Below are 16237 nucleotides of genomic sequence, written 5' to 3'. Positions count from 1 at the left end.
TTGAAGCTAACACCTTGACTAGCTTCAATAGTTGGGCCTCTTCAAGAAGCTTCCTTGATTCAAGAAATTGGTGCTACCTGCCCTGCCATTTAGTAAATTTAATATTCAAATACATGTATTACTGAAACAAATTTCCTATGCACACGTTTTATACAATCATGTCAGTAACGTGTTCAACTGACAGATCCTGACGAAAGGTCAGCGCGAGGCGGTGTCAGACTTCCTGGTGGCGCTGACGAGAGAGATGCAGCCGGCCATGTTGCTGCCTCTACTGCGTAAACTTACTATCGACGTTTCTAAACTCTCCGAGTATACCACTGTTGCTCTCAGGGTAGGTTACGCTGTGTCACCTTCTACCACCATGATGGTGTCATGTTCACCTCCACACCACCATGATGGTGTCATGTTCACCTCCACACCATCATGATGGTGTCATGTTCACCTCCACACCACCATGATGGTGTCATGTTCACCTCCACACCACCATGATGGTGTCATGTTCACCTCCACACCACCATGATGGTGTCATGTTCACTTCCACACCACCATGATGGTGTCATGTTCACCTCCACACCATGATGGTGTCATGTTCACATCCACACCACCATGATGGTGTCATGTTCACCTCCACACAACCATGATGGTGTCATGTTCACCTCCACACCATGATTGTGTCGTGTTCACCACACCATCATGAAGGTGTCATGTTCACCTCCACACCACCATGATGTCATGTTCACCTCCACACCACCATGATTGTGTCATGTTCACCACACCACCATGATGGAATCATGTTCACCTCCACACCATGATTGTGTCATGTTCACCTCCACACCACCATGATGGTGTCATGTTCATCTCCACCACCATGATGGTGTCATGTTCACCTCCACACCATGATTGTGTCATGTTCACCTCCACACCAACAATGATGGTGTCATGTCTACCACACCACCATGATTGTGTCATGTTCACCTCCACACCACCATGATGGTGTCATGTTTACCTCCACATCATGATGGTGTCATATTCACCTCCACACCATGATGGTGTCATGGTCATCTCCACACCACCATGATGGTGTCATGTTCACACCATGATGGTGTCATGTTCACCACACCACCATGATGGTGTCATGGTCACCTCCACACCACCATGATGGTGTCATGTTCATCTCCACACCACCATGATGTTGTCATGTTCACCTCCACACCACCATAATGGTGTCATGTTCATCTCCACACCACCATGATGGTGTCATGTTCACCTCCACACCACCATGATGGTATCATGGTCACCACACCACGATGGTGGTGTCATGTTCATCTCCACACCACCATGATGGTGTCATGTTCACCTCCACACCACCATAATGGTGTCATGTTCATCTCCACACCACCATGATGGTGTCATGTTCACCTCCACACCACCATGATGGTATCATGGTCACCACACCACCATGATGGTGTCATGTTCACCACACCACCATGATGGTGTCATGCTCACCACACCACCATGATGGTGTCATGTTCACCTCCACACCACCATGATGGTGTCATGGTCACCTCCACATGACCATGATGGTGTCATGTTCATCACCACCATGATGGGGTCATGTTCACCTCCACACCATAATGGTGTCATGTTCACCTCCCCACCACCATGATGATGTGATGTTCATCTCCACACCACCATGATGGTGTCATCTTCACCCCTACCACCATGATGGTATCATGTTCTCCCCTACCATGGTGGTGCCTTTTTCAACCCAACCACCATGAAGGTGTCATTTTCACCCCTATCATCATGATTTTGATAATAATAACGTGTGATATTAAAGCACTGTTACAGAAAAAACATACTTCATTCTGAGTGGATTTATGAGGTTAGGTTAGGTTAGGTAAAATTCGTCAGGAAAACGGGACAAATGTTTCCTAACGCGGGTCATAGTCATATAAAGACCCACCACTGGAGCTTTTGGTCATCTGACTGAGGCCTTCCACTGGCTTACCCGTCTACCACTTTAAAAATTAAGGTTGTAATTATAATGGAATTAATACGTATGGTACAGTGGTAGCAACAGCAGCAGTAAGAACACTAGTAGCAACTGTATAAAAAAAAGTAGTAACTGGAAGAACGATAGCAGCAACTGTAAGAACAGTAGTAACAGGAGCTATAAGAACAACAGTAGCAGTAGTTAAAAACAATAGTAGCAGCAGTAGCTGTTAAGAACAATAGTAGCAGCAGTAGCTGTTAAGAACAATAGTAGCAGCAGTAGCTGTTAAGAACAATAGTAGCAGTAGCTGTTAAGAACAATAGTAGCAGCAGTAGGTGTTAAGAACAATAGTAGCAGCAGCTGTTAAGAACAATAGTAGCAGCTGTTAAGAACAGCAGTAATAGTAACAGCTGTCAAGAACGTAAGAGTTACTGTGTATTTTTTTGGTTGTGTTCAGCTGCTGACGCTGCACTACGAGCGTTGTGGTAAGTATTACGGGACGTCGTCTAACACTCCAGGCACAGCCTCCGAGGAGGAGAAGAGACTCACCATGATGCTCTTCACCAACATCTTCGACTCCCTCGCCAAGATGGAGTACGACCCTGAGCTCTTCAGTAAGGTGCGCGTGATGATGGCAGCTTCTCTCTTTTTCTTTTTATTAATTCAAAGAATAAATATTCATAAGCTATTCAAATCATGTGAGCAGTTATGGTAAACTAAAGTAAAGGATTAATTGTTTAGAATTCTCATAATCAAAGTTGGACAGAAATGTTGCTTAGAATTTCTTCTTGGAATAATTAGTTAACTATTCAAGCCATGGCCCTGGAACTTTTTTTTGCTAAATAATCAACAAAATGTATTAATATACACGTGGTTGCTTGAAAAATTGTTTCAGTTTTGCCTTGTGGGCAAACAAGCAGGATACAATCTACAGTTCTTTTAAGTCTGGGGATATTTGACAGGCTCTACCCTGCCTGTCAGCTATCGGGTGTTCCCTACCACCAGACTATTCCCTCACTCACGGTCATGAGGATGAACTCTACAATACTTCCTCCTGTGCTGAGGGCCCCTACATGCCCACACCCATCGATACTACAGAGTAAGATTCTTGAGGACACAAATGTGATATGCCAGTCTTTATATAGTTTATAGTGTGTATAAACACTACACACTACCCTGATATTATAGTGTGTGTGCCATTATCTGTTTGTAATTTCCTTTCCGTAGTTCTTGGAGCAGAATTGTGTTGGTGGTGTCTCGTCTTCAGTAATATATTCATCATATATATTATCTCTTTCCATTTATTTTATTCGTCTACCACTCTGTACAGACAAATTTTTCATGATCATTTTGGATCCAATTTTTTTTCTTAATTCATGTTTGCTGCCTCTTCTTATCTGTGTTGAAGCTACTAAAAAATAATCTGGTATTTCATATTCATTCATAACCTTCTAAGTTATCACATCTCGTCCTGCTATCAGCAAGCCTGGCTTCAGTGTTTTCAGTCTGTCATCATGACTCATCTCTTTCTGTATATGGCACTCCCAGAAATATGTTACAAAATCTTTATGTGGTCTGTCGTCACTGTCGCTTATTCCCGTTACATGGCATTTATCAAAATTAATTCTGTCATCTATCTGTCATGCCATTTGCTTAATCTATTCAAATCATCTTGTTATTTTTATTATTTGTTTTGCTCAAGATTGGTTTAAAATCTACAGACAAATTCATGTAGTTTTTTATTTTTAATAAGCGATTTATATAAATTAAAAACATTGCTGGGGGAAGTACATATCCTTGTGGCACCCCAGTTGCAACATTTCCCCAAGAGAATTTTTTTTCCTCTTGTCACTGTTTTCATTTGTCTCTCAGAGAGAAAGTCTGTCATTTATTTCTTATCAAAATTAGTCTCTAATGGAAAATATATTAAAAATTACTTAAAATCTAGATTGTCATAATATCTTGATAGATTTGATATCCAGAAACAAATTTGAATTGTTTACTACCCGGTTTTCACAGTGCAAATGTTTAACGCACTTTTCTCTAATGGCTTTCTCCCATATTTTTAGAGCAACAATTGTTAGCGAAACCATCATATCGCGTCCTCTTGCTTTTCTTCTGTAAACAGAGAAAGAAGCACAGAGAGAGGAAGGAGAGAGAGAGAGAGACGTAACACTGCAAATTATCTAAAAAATCGTAATCAATATCCAGCAATTATCACAACAGATTTGATAATTTCATGTATCATATGGCCTTCAAAGCATTTGCAAATAGCAGTGATTCTATTGTGATTTTCGTAGGACTAGTTAAAAAAGCTAATTGCTTCAGTTTGTAGTCGTTAGCCAGTGAAAATAAGTGTCGCCTGAGGGATGGATTGTGAAGGACCTGCCTGGTATGGGCCAACAAGCCTGCTGCAGTGTTCCTCTTCTTATGTTCTGATGTTGTTATCCTTTGTGCCTGAGGGAGTTTTCATTGCAAGAATTATTAATCGTTAGTTTAATCACTAGAAAGAGCTAAATGAGAATCTGTGTTATTGTTGATCAGTGTACAGCTGGACCAAGACATCCAGGACCTCATCAAGAAGTTCAGTGAGCATTATCACGATGCCTGGGCCTCACGCAAGTTGGAGAGTGGCTGGAGTTACGGTGACACTTACTCCATTGAAGAGAAGCTCCATCCTAGACTAAAGCCTTTCAACATGCTCTCAGACTATGTGAGTGCATCTTACTCTCTTAAGACTTTTTCAACATGCTCTCAAAATATGTGAGTGCATATTACTCTCTTAAGAGCCTTTCAACATGGTCGCAGACTGTTAGTACCTCATATTACCTCAGCACTTACAATATGCTTTGCCATATTTTACGTTCTGCAAGTTGTACTGTAGTAATGATAATGATATTGATGCTTATGTTAATGTATCAACAACCAGGAGCGGGAGCGCTACCGAGAGCCAGTGAGAGACGCCATCAAGGCTCTACTTGCCATCAATTGGAATATCGAGTACGAGAGCACTGAGGGAGCCAGCACGGGAGGTCGCGAACAACTGCATCGTCAAGATACTGTAAGTACCTGTTTACCTGTGTTTGTTAGTTTCATGTATCACTTTGAGATAGGAAAGTATTGGTTTGTAAATATGGTAGTCGATGAGTGAAACAGTTCACCAAGTAAGGTTAAAAATCTTGGATACCTTCAAATAAATGTGAGATAAATAAGTGAGAGGGGATGGGTTTGAGTGGGACTTACACTGAAGTTAACAGGGTTATCAGATTTTATTCCTTAGGTAGCTTTGAAAATGAGTTAGGCAAATATTTTTTTAGTGGGTTTGGGTTTAAGGACTTGCCTAGTATAGGCCTGCAGCAATGTTCCTCCTTATGTTCTTATGTTAGTTGGCTCGTCAGGACACATCACATGATATAACCACATCACCCTAGACATATTAATCATATGTAATAAAGCCCTTAGCTCTCTCTCCACTGTATGTTAGTAACCTGCTTGTTACCACTTCGTAACCCATACCACCACTTCACCTCAGCACCCACACTATTCCCCACAGCTTCTAGGACACGACTTTTTTTTTTTAATTGTGTGGAAAAATCTATGTTCGGTAAACTAGAAATGGTTCAACCACGAGTGTACACCACTGACATCCTCATTGTAACAATTCCATCACTTAACCTATGATACCCATCCTTTGTGATGGAATATGGCAGGTGAGACATATATGGGATATTGGCAGTTTGGAGGGGTATGTTGTGTATCTTTATACGTATATGCTTCTAAACTGTTGTATTCTGAGCACCTCTGCAAAAGCAGTGATAATGTGTGAGTGTGGTGAAAGTGTTGAATGATGAAAGTATTTTCTTTTTGGGGATTTTCTTTCTTTTTTGGGTCACCCTGCCTCGGTGGGAGACGGCCGACTTGTTGAAATATATATATATATATATATATATATATATATATATATATATATATATATATATATATATATATATATATATATATATATATATATATATATATATATGCAAGGAATTCGCAAGAGCAGGCGAAATTTACACAAACACTGATCTCTGGCCGAAGGAGACTCGAACAAGGCTAGTGCAGTGTTGTTATTGATCAATACCACTCGTTCGTGGTCACAATAATATATATATATATATATATATATATATATATATATATATATATATATATATATATATATATATATACACCAATAGCAACACTGCACTAGCCAAAGACTCGAACCTATGCTGCTTTGCCCTGCCTTGCGGTGGGATCAGGGCGTCATGTGTTTTCGCCTACCGTAAGGCAGGCCAAAGCAGCATGGGTTCGAGTCCTTGGCTAGTGCAGTGTTGTTATTGGTATATATATATATATATATATATATATATATATATATATATATATATATATATATATATATATATATATATATATACATACATACATTCATATATTGGGATGGCAGAACGCTGCTGAGTAGCCTATTTTGTTTAATAATAAGAGAAACCGCTGTCACTGCTCACTACCCACATAATCATTCCAGAATGCTACACCATGTACTCGCTGGTCGTCACTATAATTATACACCAATTTTTTTTTTTTACTAAGGCAATTTTATGTTTAAAATGTTTTAATAGACTGTAGCCACAAACTGTGTGTATAAGGAAGAACTCTGGCAACAGCAAACATAACTACCCACAATACATAACGAAATTAGGCTCGTGACACACTTGATATAATTAAATACTACTAAAGTAATCCTGTCATATTAGGTTGTGTATATGTAAAGTAACTGAGCCATTGTGACATTTTGACGAGGATGAAGTTCTTTCTTCATCTTTTGATAATAACTCAGTGTATTTTTGATCATATATTTTTAATTGCAGTCCGGACCACCGTGAATATTAGTAAGTTTATTTAGATACAGGGACACACAGAAACAGTTATGCAAAACAACCACAAAGGGAAGTTGATCTGTATCTCTTACCGCTTTTCTGCGATTATTGCCTAAACACAGTTATACAAATTTAGGTGATTACAATAACTATACATAGTAACATACGTGCAAAATTACCTACTTCACCCTAAATCTCCATACCTCATCTGCTTGACGAGTAGACTTCTAGCAACATTCAGTGACCATAATATTTTATTTTTATTCAGTCTGACCTGTACAACTACAACCCTCAACCCGTGGATATGACCAACCTGACACTCTCGAGGGAGATGCAGAACATGGCAGAGCGCCTGGCCGAGAACGCTCACGACATCTGGGCCAAGCGAAAGAAGGAGGAGTTCGAAGCTTGTGGTCAGTGATGATGTTATAATGTTATTGTTAGCATTACGAGCGTTAAGTACCCGAAGTAGGGATGGTGTTAACTGCCGGGGATCGAAACCAGGGCCGGTGTTACCAGAGACATAACTCTCACAACCTGACTGTGAGAATCGATACAACAGATTTGAAGACTTTGTTCTTATTTTAGGGTATCCCCAGTAATAACAGTTTAGGGGTGACTTATAAAATATTTACTTTATCTGCAACTGTTGCTACAGATGCTGGACTAGAAACTCTCGCCCAATATTTGTACACCTCAGTATTTTTTTAATCATTCAGTTATTGTAAAACTTTCTACTTATTTAATACTTTTATTGTCTGTTACGAGCACAAAGCCTATTGTCTGTTGTTGCCTTAGACTTGTATGATGTACTTGTCTAAATTATGATGTACCTTCTATATTACCATGTACTTTCTGTCTATATTATCATGTACTTATTGTCTACTATATATAATGTATCTGTAGAACAGTTTTCTATACCAATTAACACCTCCACTGTCACAAATTACCATCTTTCTCCAAAATAAACTCTCGCTCTCTACTACACACTACCAGCTCTCACTACCACACTACCAGCTACCTCCACCACAAACTACCAGCTCTCTCCACTGCAAACTATCATCACACGCTACAAACTACCATCCCACGCCACAAAGAACTACGGAAGGCCTCAGTGGGAGAGTAGAAATTTTTACGTGATTCTCGGCCTGAGGTTCGAGCCTTCACCGCTCTGAATGAATCCATACGGCTTTTGCGCTTTATATAAATCATAATAATGCACCAAAGAGTAACCAGCTGTGGCGGTCTCCTCCCGCAGGCAGCGGCATCCACCCGCAGATGGTGCCCTACGACATGCTGACCGAGAAAGAGAAGCGAAAGGATCGCTTCCGCTCTATTGAACTGCTGAAGTACCTGCAGTTTATGGGGTACCGTCTGACCAGGTGAGTCCCTGGGGTACTGTTTCAACAGGTGAGTCTCTGGGGTACCATCTGGCTAGGTGAGTCCCTGGGGCACTGTCTCACCAGGTGAGTCCCTGGGATACTGTCTCACTAGGCGAGTCTCGGGTACTGTCTCACCAGGTGAGTCCCTAGGGCACTGTCTCACCAAGTGAATCTGGGGTACGATGGGTCAGAGGTCAAAGTTCTACCCTCCATCAGTGTTCAAAGTTTTATGCTAAGAAAAAGACTATTGACGAACACATTGTTAGGATACAATATTATGGAATATCACGTAGTATCTCACACATAAACCCTCAGGAGACTTGTGACTACGTTTGAGCCCATAGTAGACCATTATTAAGTGGTACTGTAGTGTTGTTGATAGCAGAACATCAAGTAGGTAAATATGTGTAGTGAAGTACGAACGTTGTTCAGGGCTCACGGTGACGAGGATGATGGTGGAGCTGCCTCTGGTGCCGTGGAACGCAGATTCGCCTACAGCTTACTGGAGAAACTCCTGCAGTACCTCGATTGCGCCGCCATCAACATGAAGCTGTTCAGACCCTCGTCCAACCTCTCGCGACGCAATTCCTTCAAGACCTCCACGAAAGACGTCAAGTTCTTCTCCAAAGTTGTCCTCCCGCTTATGGAGAAATATTTCAGGTAAGTCACTTAAAGTTGCAAGATACCACGCTACTTTTGTTGCTCTTGGGAAAATGTAATTTATCTCCAGTTTAAGACTGAGCTGCGAGGGCGATGATCACCAGAATCATTAACAAAATATCAAACATTTGTTGACTTAAAGGAATGAAGAATGAGACACCTGTAAAACATTTGGGAATCTTTATTGAAGAAACGTTTCGACAGGCAGTGGTTACTTCAGTCGAATACAGAGAACATCAGAGGAAGATGAGGTTTGAAATAATCAATCCCTCAGCATTGATTACCTCAAACTCATCATCCTTTGTTGTTTTCTGTACTGGACTGAAGAAGCCACTGGCCGTTGAAGCGTTTCCTAAATAAAGATTCCCAAATGTTGCACAAGTGTCTCATTCTTCAACTTGTCGGTTTTCAAAACCATTTTCATCACACTTTAAGAACTATCTGATTAATCAGAGGTCTTTTTTTACTCCAGATCCTTGTCTCAGCGGCTATAAGAACACGTTTCAAAACGCCTACACATGTGTTATATGAATATAACTATATTTTTTGCTATATAACTTTAACATTGTTGGATTACAGCACTAATCGCAACTACTTCCTGGCGGTGGCTCTGACGACCAACATGGTGGGAGCGGCGTCCCTCAAGGAGAAGGAGATGGTCGCCTCTCTCTTCTGCAAACTTTCCAACCTCATGCGCATTAAGAGCGTCTGCTTCGGCTCCGATACTAAGGTTCAACTTGCAACTTTATGACTTGTTCAGTCAAGTTCATCTCTCCGATAACCTTGTTGGACATAGCTTCATAATATTTGTGAAGTCTTCACATTCATTATTATTACTTTATGCAAACATAAATTCTGGTTTAGCTGTCGTACTCTTTCTTCTGAGCGTTTATATGCAGTGATAATTTACTTAAGAAATCTGCCAGTATTAACATGTTAAGTTATGTAACGCCCATAATTCATTTTCGTTCACTTTATCCAGTTCAGTATTTTCAATTCAATTAGTATGTGTACAAGTAACCATTTACTCAGTTTTGCGTACTTAAGGCCAGTGAACTTAGGACTGACTAATACACATAACATTACTTTTAGATCACCAAGGTACACAAGTAATGAAACGAGCATTTTTTTTTTAACTTCATCCATCAGTCTTGATAGATCTTACTGTTAATATAAAGAACAAATCCTTACTCTGATTTTGAAATGAGGCTGAGTTTTGTGTAGAAGGGTATTGATGGCAACATTGGGATCTATCACAGACAGTGGATTACCCAAAACACTTACAACGTTTTGTTTACACAATTCGTTACTTTCACGAAAATATGGAACATTGGTTTGTGCAAACACATTATCATCCTCACATTCACTATGCTTCCCATTAAAAGTTGTCATTATAACGCTGATATCCACAATACTTCCCAGTGCTCTCAACGTCTGTGAGACCTCTACATCTAACTCAATATCAGATGGTCTCCTGTTTTGTGTCGTTCCTAAATCAATACACATTAATCTGCGTTCTGTGTTCAAAATATGAAGGGAATGTAATGTACTAGACAATCGTTCATTTATTTTTCAGGTAACAGTAAAATGTCTGCAGGTGATCGTGAGAGCAATTGATGCTAAGACACTGGCTAAGAGTTTGCCGGAGTTTGTGCGCACCTCCATGTTGACCTTCTTCAACAACTCTGCCATCGACCTGGAGCACTGCATCCACTGCCTGCAGGAGGTATGCACAACAACAAATAGGCTTCGGGAGACGAGAGAATGTTAAAAAAGGAAATGAGCTTAAGAATGAGATGGTTTTTAAGAGACGAAGGGGCAGAAGAGAGGAATAAGATGATTCAGGAGTAAGAAATTGAGTTTGTTGCAATTATGAGAAGGGTTCCGAAAATAAAGGAGTGTTCAGGAGGTGTCACGATATCGGAGGTGCAGGTTGGACTGTAGACAGAAAATGGGGCCTAGTAATTATACATTGAAGTGACTAACAAGTAAATTAAATATTTTCAGAGTTAAGGTACATGTCACACGTAGGGTAGTATCTCTTCCAGGCTATACATGACACACTTGTCTCTTCCAGGCTGTACATGACACACTTGCGTCTTCCAGGCTGTACATGACACACTTGTCTCTTCCAGGCTCTACATGACACACTTGTCTCTTCCAGGCTCTACATGACACACTTGTCTCTTCCAGGCTGTAAATGACACACTTGTCTCTTCCAGGCTGTACATGACACTCGTAAGATAGTATCTCCTCCATGTTGTATATGACACACTTAATTATTCTACTATAATGATGGTAGAATAATCACGAGAGCTACTACTAACACAATAAATAACTATATAAGGTCCTTATATACAGCTTCTTTAACTGGTGAAGAAGAAACATGTGCAACAGCCACTGGCTGGTGAATCGTCTTGACAACAAGACTTCCCAGGTGTTGTACATGTGTCTTAATCATTAATTTGTCGGTATTGTATACCATTAATGTAATGAACCTTTAATAAACGTCCTGAATTACACATAAGTAATAACACGATTGCAAATAAACCACGGAACGGGTGAGGTTTGAACCTATGGCATGTGGGTCTTAAAACTCCAGGCCAGTGTGTAAGCCACTCCAGTGGCTTACACAGTGGCTTACATTCCGAGGTTTGTTTGCTCATAGATGTTTCTATCCATAGCTGGTAGGTATCACCGTGCCATTTGCAGCATTTCTGATGTGTTCTCTTACCACAGGGTAAATACGCTTACATCAGAGGTACACATCTCAAGACATCTGCTTCCCTCAACTACATCCAGACGGTGCTGCTACCGGTGCTCACTTCTCTCTTCGATCATACCGCCGCCTGCGAGTACGGCCAAGACTTGCTCTGTGAGTCCTCAGTCTTTATTTTCTACGCATCCTGCGTAATTGTATTATCTTTTTCCTCATTACTGATGTTTGTTCAAGCAAAGAAATGAAATTCAATCAGGAGTCAAATGTGACATTTGCACTGAGAGCACTACACTATTTTTGTTTAAATCATGACTAACTTTGCTGGGCACAGTGGACGAGATTCAGGTTGCGTGCTACAAGATCCTGGCGGCGCTGTACCAGCTGGGCACCGATCTCACTCTGGACGGTAGCAAGACCTTCATGAAAAAGGAACTAGACCGCCACAGACCTTCAATTGGCAACTGCCTGGGAGCTTTCGCCGCTACCTTCCCTGTGGCATACCTGGAGCCCATGATGAACAAAAATAACCCCTGGAGCATACATAACCGCATCGCTGACCAGTCCCTCGAGGCCCAAGGTCAGTCGTACTACACTGAATCATTCCATAAGATTCTTTCATCTGCTTACCAAGTTTATTACCCTTGAATAGGACACATGTTTAACATCTGGGTATTTTTACTGTAAGACATTTTGCCCGCACAACAGGTTTTATCGGTTTAATACAAAGGCATGTAGATGGAGACTTTTATAGTGGAGCCAGTTGAAGACCTGGTCACATATGGTCAGGGTTCATAGTGGAAGTAGATCAAGACAGTATGTTGAGTCACAGATTTAACAGTGGAGTTGTGGAAGATATTCTACGTACCGAGACGCCATGGTGTTGTTGTGTCAGATACGTGGTAAATGAAATATATGATGCAGTAGCACCATAGACCCTTGATACTGAGAATATCCTTCGTACCTCCACTGATAAATTTCTGACCTGCCTTCTGGGCCCTACCTATTTTCACTTGTGGGCCCCACCAACATGTAACCATGTCCTCAACTGCTGCATCTCTTCGTTTCTTCCTTTAGCTCCAGTATAAATAGCTTTGTCCTCATGCTACCCAAGTGTTGCATATGTGTCTCATTTATCAACTTGGTATAACAACTCTAATGATTTATTACCTGTGTTTACCACTGTTTGTTCTTCCAAACTGTTCAGTCTGTCTCATCAGTCTACTTCATTAACTTGGTAAAGTTACAACAACGTAACGCAATTCAAGGTCACACACTGACTGTCGTTATATTCTGCCAATTTATGCACCTTTGAAGAATGAAAGATACAATGGTTTGATAATGGTCCAAAACGGAATGAAACATCTAAAGTTCCTTCTCCAAATTGTGAGTTAATAGTGAGTTCCACACCTCTCATATTTCACTTCATAACTAATACTTGTGTAGTTCATGCACTCACATTTCACCAACTTGCGCACTTCTTGAAATAACGTAGCTGGTATCCTACGTTAGTTCATTTCAAAGCCCAACTTTATTTAAAGTATTCTATTCACAGGATACCGCTCACGATTGTCAACTAACAAATAGGTACCTATTTATTGCTAGGTGCACAGGGACAGTAGATTCAAGGAGACTGGTCTGTGTCTGGCCTCACCTGGGCATCTCATCCGCAGTGTCCGGATCACCTTGCTAACCCACACATCATGTGCTACACTTTATTAATATAATCGTGGGTTAATGGCAACTCAGATAATTTATTTCACTAGGTAAACTTTAAATACATTAATTGGAAACAAAACTAAAAGTTGGTCCGTTCTGGACGTCGCGCGTGTAAAATTTATTAACAAATACAATAACTTTTACCTTTCAGTAACGTCAGATGATTTATTTTTTTGACTGCTTTGACACCACGCCGCCATCGTGTTCTTCCTTTGAACAGAGATCATCGTCAAAATGGAGACGGCGATGCCCACACTGGAGACCGTGTTGAAGCAAGTGGAGAAGTTTGTTGACGAGGAGTCCAAGCACACAGACCAGCCGCACATCATAGACGTGCTGCTGCCCATGCTGTGCTCTTACCTTCCTTTCTGGTGGAACCAAGGCCCTGACAACGTCAACCCATCTGAGGGGTGAGTTGTAGTGATCACACTTCAGATGAGCATGCAAAACTATCGTGAGAATAACTAAGTAAGGAGTGCTGGGGATCATTTGTGGGACCTCAAACAAGGTCACCACCGTAAATAATCTATCATCGAAGGTGCTAATCTTATGAACAAATCTTGCCTGTCTCCAGGTTTGTGAAGGTCCCAGCTGTTGCCCAGATATATAAAAAATGTTACACTTGTTAATTCAGTTAAGAGTAACGAGATTTGTAATGTTTTTCCTTCTTATAACCGGAGGGAACAAAATTGACTTATAAACATTCTGTCATGTATGTACACTCCCCAAAAAGTGTGTGACTTAAAGAAGTAAATATGTGTGTAAAGACATTTTTTTCTGCATAAAACCCCGTTGGTGTAATGCCAAAATCTACGCACTTCTGTAATGCTTTTAGAAACATAACCATTTATGATATTTTAAAAATTCTATGTTAATAGCCAGATTAGCCACTTGTACCTTGGATTTAGAGAGCCAGTAGCATGGCAGGTACTAATAAACATAAGAACATAAGAAAGAAGGAACACTGCAGCAGGCCTACTGGCCCATGCGAGGCAGGTCCAATAAAGACATGCACGTAGTAATTAGAAACATTATTAAATACAACGTTTCGCCTGCATAGCAGGCTTTCAAGTCTGACTTTAATATGCCTTTTGTGAAGGCGAAACATTGTCTTAATCAATTTTCCAGTTGCTGCTTGTGTGTCTGTATCACCTACAATTTGTTGGTATTCCCTCGTTATCTACTATAACAATGGTGATGAAAAAGACACATGTACAACACTTGCTGCACATATGTCTTAATCGTCAACTGGTGATGTTTGGCAGGAACCACGTGTCGATGGTCACCAGCGAACACATGAACCAGCTGCTGCGACTGGTGCTGAGGTTGATCATGTACAACGTGGGAGTGGAGAACGCACCCTGGATGACCCGCATCGCTGGCTACACCCAGCAGATCATCATCAACTCCAGCGAAGAGCTCCTCAGAGACTCTTACCTGCCCTTGGCTGACCGTGTCCACAAGCGCACTGAGTACATGTTCAACAAGGAAGAAAACCTCAGGAGCTTCCTTAAGTCAACCACTGAGGATACTAGCCAGGTGGGTTATCATACCTCACTGAAGATACTAGCCAGGTGGACTAGCATGCCTCACTAAGAATACTAGCCAGGTGGGCTAGTATGCCTCACTAAGAATACTAGCCAGGCAGGCTAGCATGCCTCACTAAAAATACTAGCCAGGTGGGTTATCGTATCTCAGAGGATACTAGCCAGGTGGGTTATCGTACTTCACAGAGGATACTAGCCAGGTGGGTTATCGTACTTCACAGAGGATATTAGCCAAGGAGGTTATCGTACTTCACAGAGGATACAAGCCAGGTGGGTTATCGTACTTCACAGAGGATACCAGCCAGGTGGGTTATCGTACTTCACAGAGGATACCAGCCAGGTGGGTTATCGTACTTCACAGAGGATACAAGCCAGGTGGGTTATCGTACTTCACAGAGGATACAAGCCAGGTGGGTTATCGTACTTCACAGAGGATACCAGCCAGGTGGGTTATCGTACTTCACAGAGGATACCAGCCAGGTGGGTTATCGTACTTCACAGAGGATACAAGCCAGGTGGGTTATCGTACTTCACAGAGGATACCAGCCAGGTGGGTTATCGTACTTCACAGAGGATACAAGCCAGGTGGGTTATCGTACTTCACAGAGGATACCAGCCAGGTGGGTTATCGTACTTCACAAAGGATACTAGCCAGGTGGGTTATCATACTTCACAAAGGATACTAGCCAGGTGAGTTATCGTACTTCACAGAAGATACTAGCCAGGTGGTTTATCATACCTCATAGATTGTATAGCCAGGTGGCTGCTAGGGAGATGCCAGGCTACGAGATTAGCAAGTCTCAGGATAGAGCCTTCACCACTCCTTGCCCTGAATTACTCACATGTGGTTTAGCCCTTCATATTTATTAAATTTCTCTTTTTCTGGCCGAGTGTCAAGTTACTGACGCACTCTCAGCACAAGAACCACGATGTTGATTTCCTGTTAACAGTAAATGTTATTACTGTTGTGTTAAAATCGAGGAGTGTAGTAATGGCTGTGTTATGCCTGACAGGTGGAGGGTCAGCTGCAGGAGGAGTGGCAGCTGCTGACGCGAGATATATACGCCTTCTATCCCTTGCTCATCAAGTACGTGGACCAGCAGAGGAACTACTGGCTCAAGAATGATGTCCCAGAGGCCGAGGATGTCTACAACCGCGTAGCTCAGATCTTCCACATCTGGTCCAACTCACAGGTAATAATGCAAGCTTGAATAATACATCTTCTGTACATGATTGGTATACATTTCCGACAATTTGAAGAATTAGACACATGTACAATATCTGCCAATACAAATTCAAGGACATAACGAGAAGAC

General features: G+C 41.3%; 1 protein-coding gene across 13 annotated transcripts in view; it reads left to right on the top strand.

Moving 5' to 3' along the window:
• Positions 1 to 16237, top strand: part of RyR (Ryanodine receptor) — a 388707-nt gene that overhangs the window by 268885 nt on the left and 103585 nt on the right. For all 13 annotated transcript variants that reach the window (XM_070101968.1, XM_070101970.1, XM_070101962.1 and 10 more), the window contains 15 exons: positions 185 to 331; positions 2454 to 2615; positions 2959 to 3095; positions 4541 to 4709; positions 4926 to 5057; positions 7166 to 7310; positions 8156 to 8279; positions 8712 to 8939; positions 9519 to 9669; positions 10516 to 10665; positions 11679 to 11814; positions 11990 to 12235; positions 13595 to 13784; positions 14640 to 14913; positions 15935 to 16114. In XM_070101968.1, the coding sequence (XP_069958069.1) occupies positions 185 to 331; positions 2454 to 2615; positions 2959 to 3095; positions 4541 to 4709; positions 4926 to 5057; positions 7166 to 7310; positions 8156 to 8279; positions 8712 to 8939; positions 9519 to 9669; positions 10516 to 10665; positions 11679 to 11814; positions 11990 to 12235; positions 13595 to 13784; positions 14640 to 14913; positions 15935 to 16114 (2571 nt within the window). The remainder of the gene's footprint in view (positions 1 to 184; positions 332 to 2453; positions 2616 to 2958; positions 3096 to 4540; positions 4710 to 4925; positions 5058 to 7165; positions 7311 to 8155; positions 8280 to 8711; positions 8940 to 9518; positions 9670 to 10515; positions 10666 to 11678; positions 11815 to 11989; positions 12236 to 13594; positions 13785 to 14639; positions 14914 to 15934; positions 16115 to 16237) is intronic.

The sequence above is a fragment of the Cherax quadricarinatus genome, chromosome 5 (assembly GCF_038502225.1).
Source record: "Cherax quadricarinatus isolate ZL_2023a chromosome 5, ASM3850222v1, whole genome shotgun sequence".
In the NCBI taxonomy this organism is placed as follows: domain Eukaryota; kingdom Metazoa; phylum Arthropoda; class Malacostraca; order Decapoda; family Parastacidae; genus Cherax; species Cherax quadricarinatus.
Note: the sequence above shows the minus strand (reverse complement) of the source record. Positions and strands in the feature narration are given on the sequence as shown.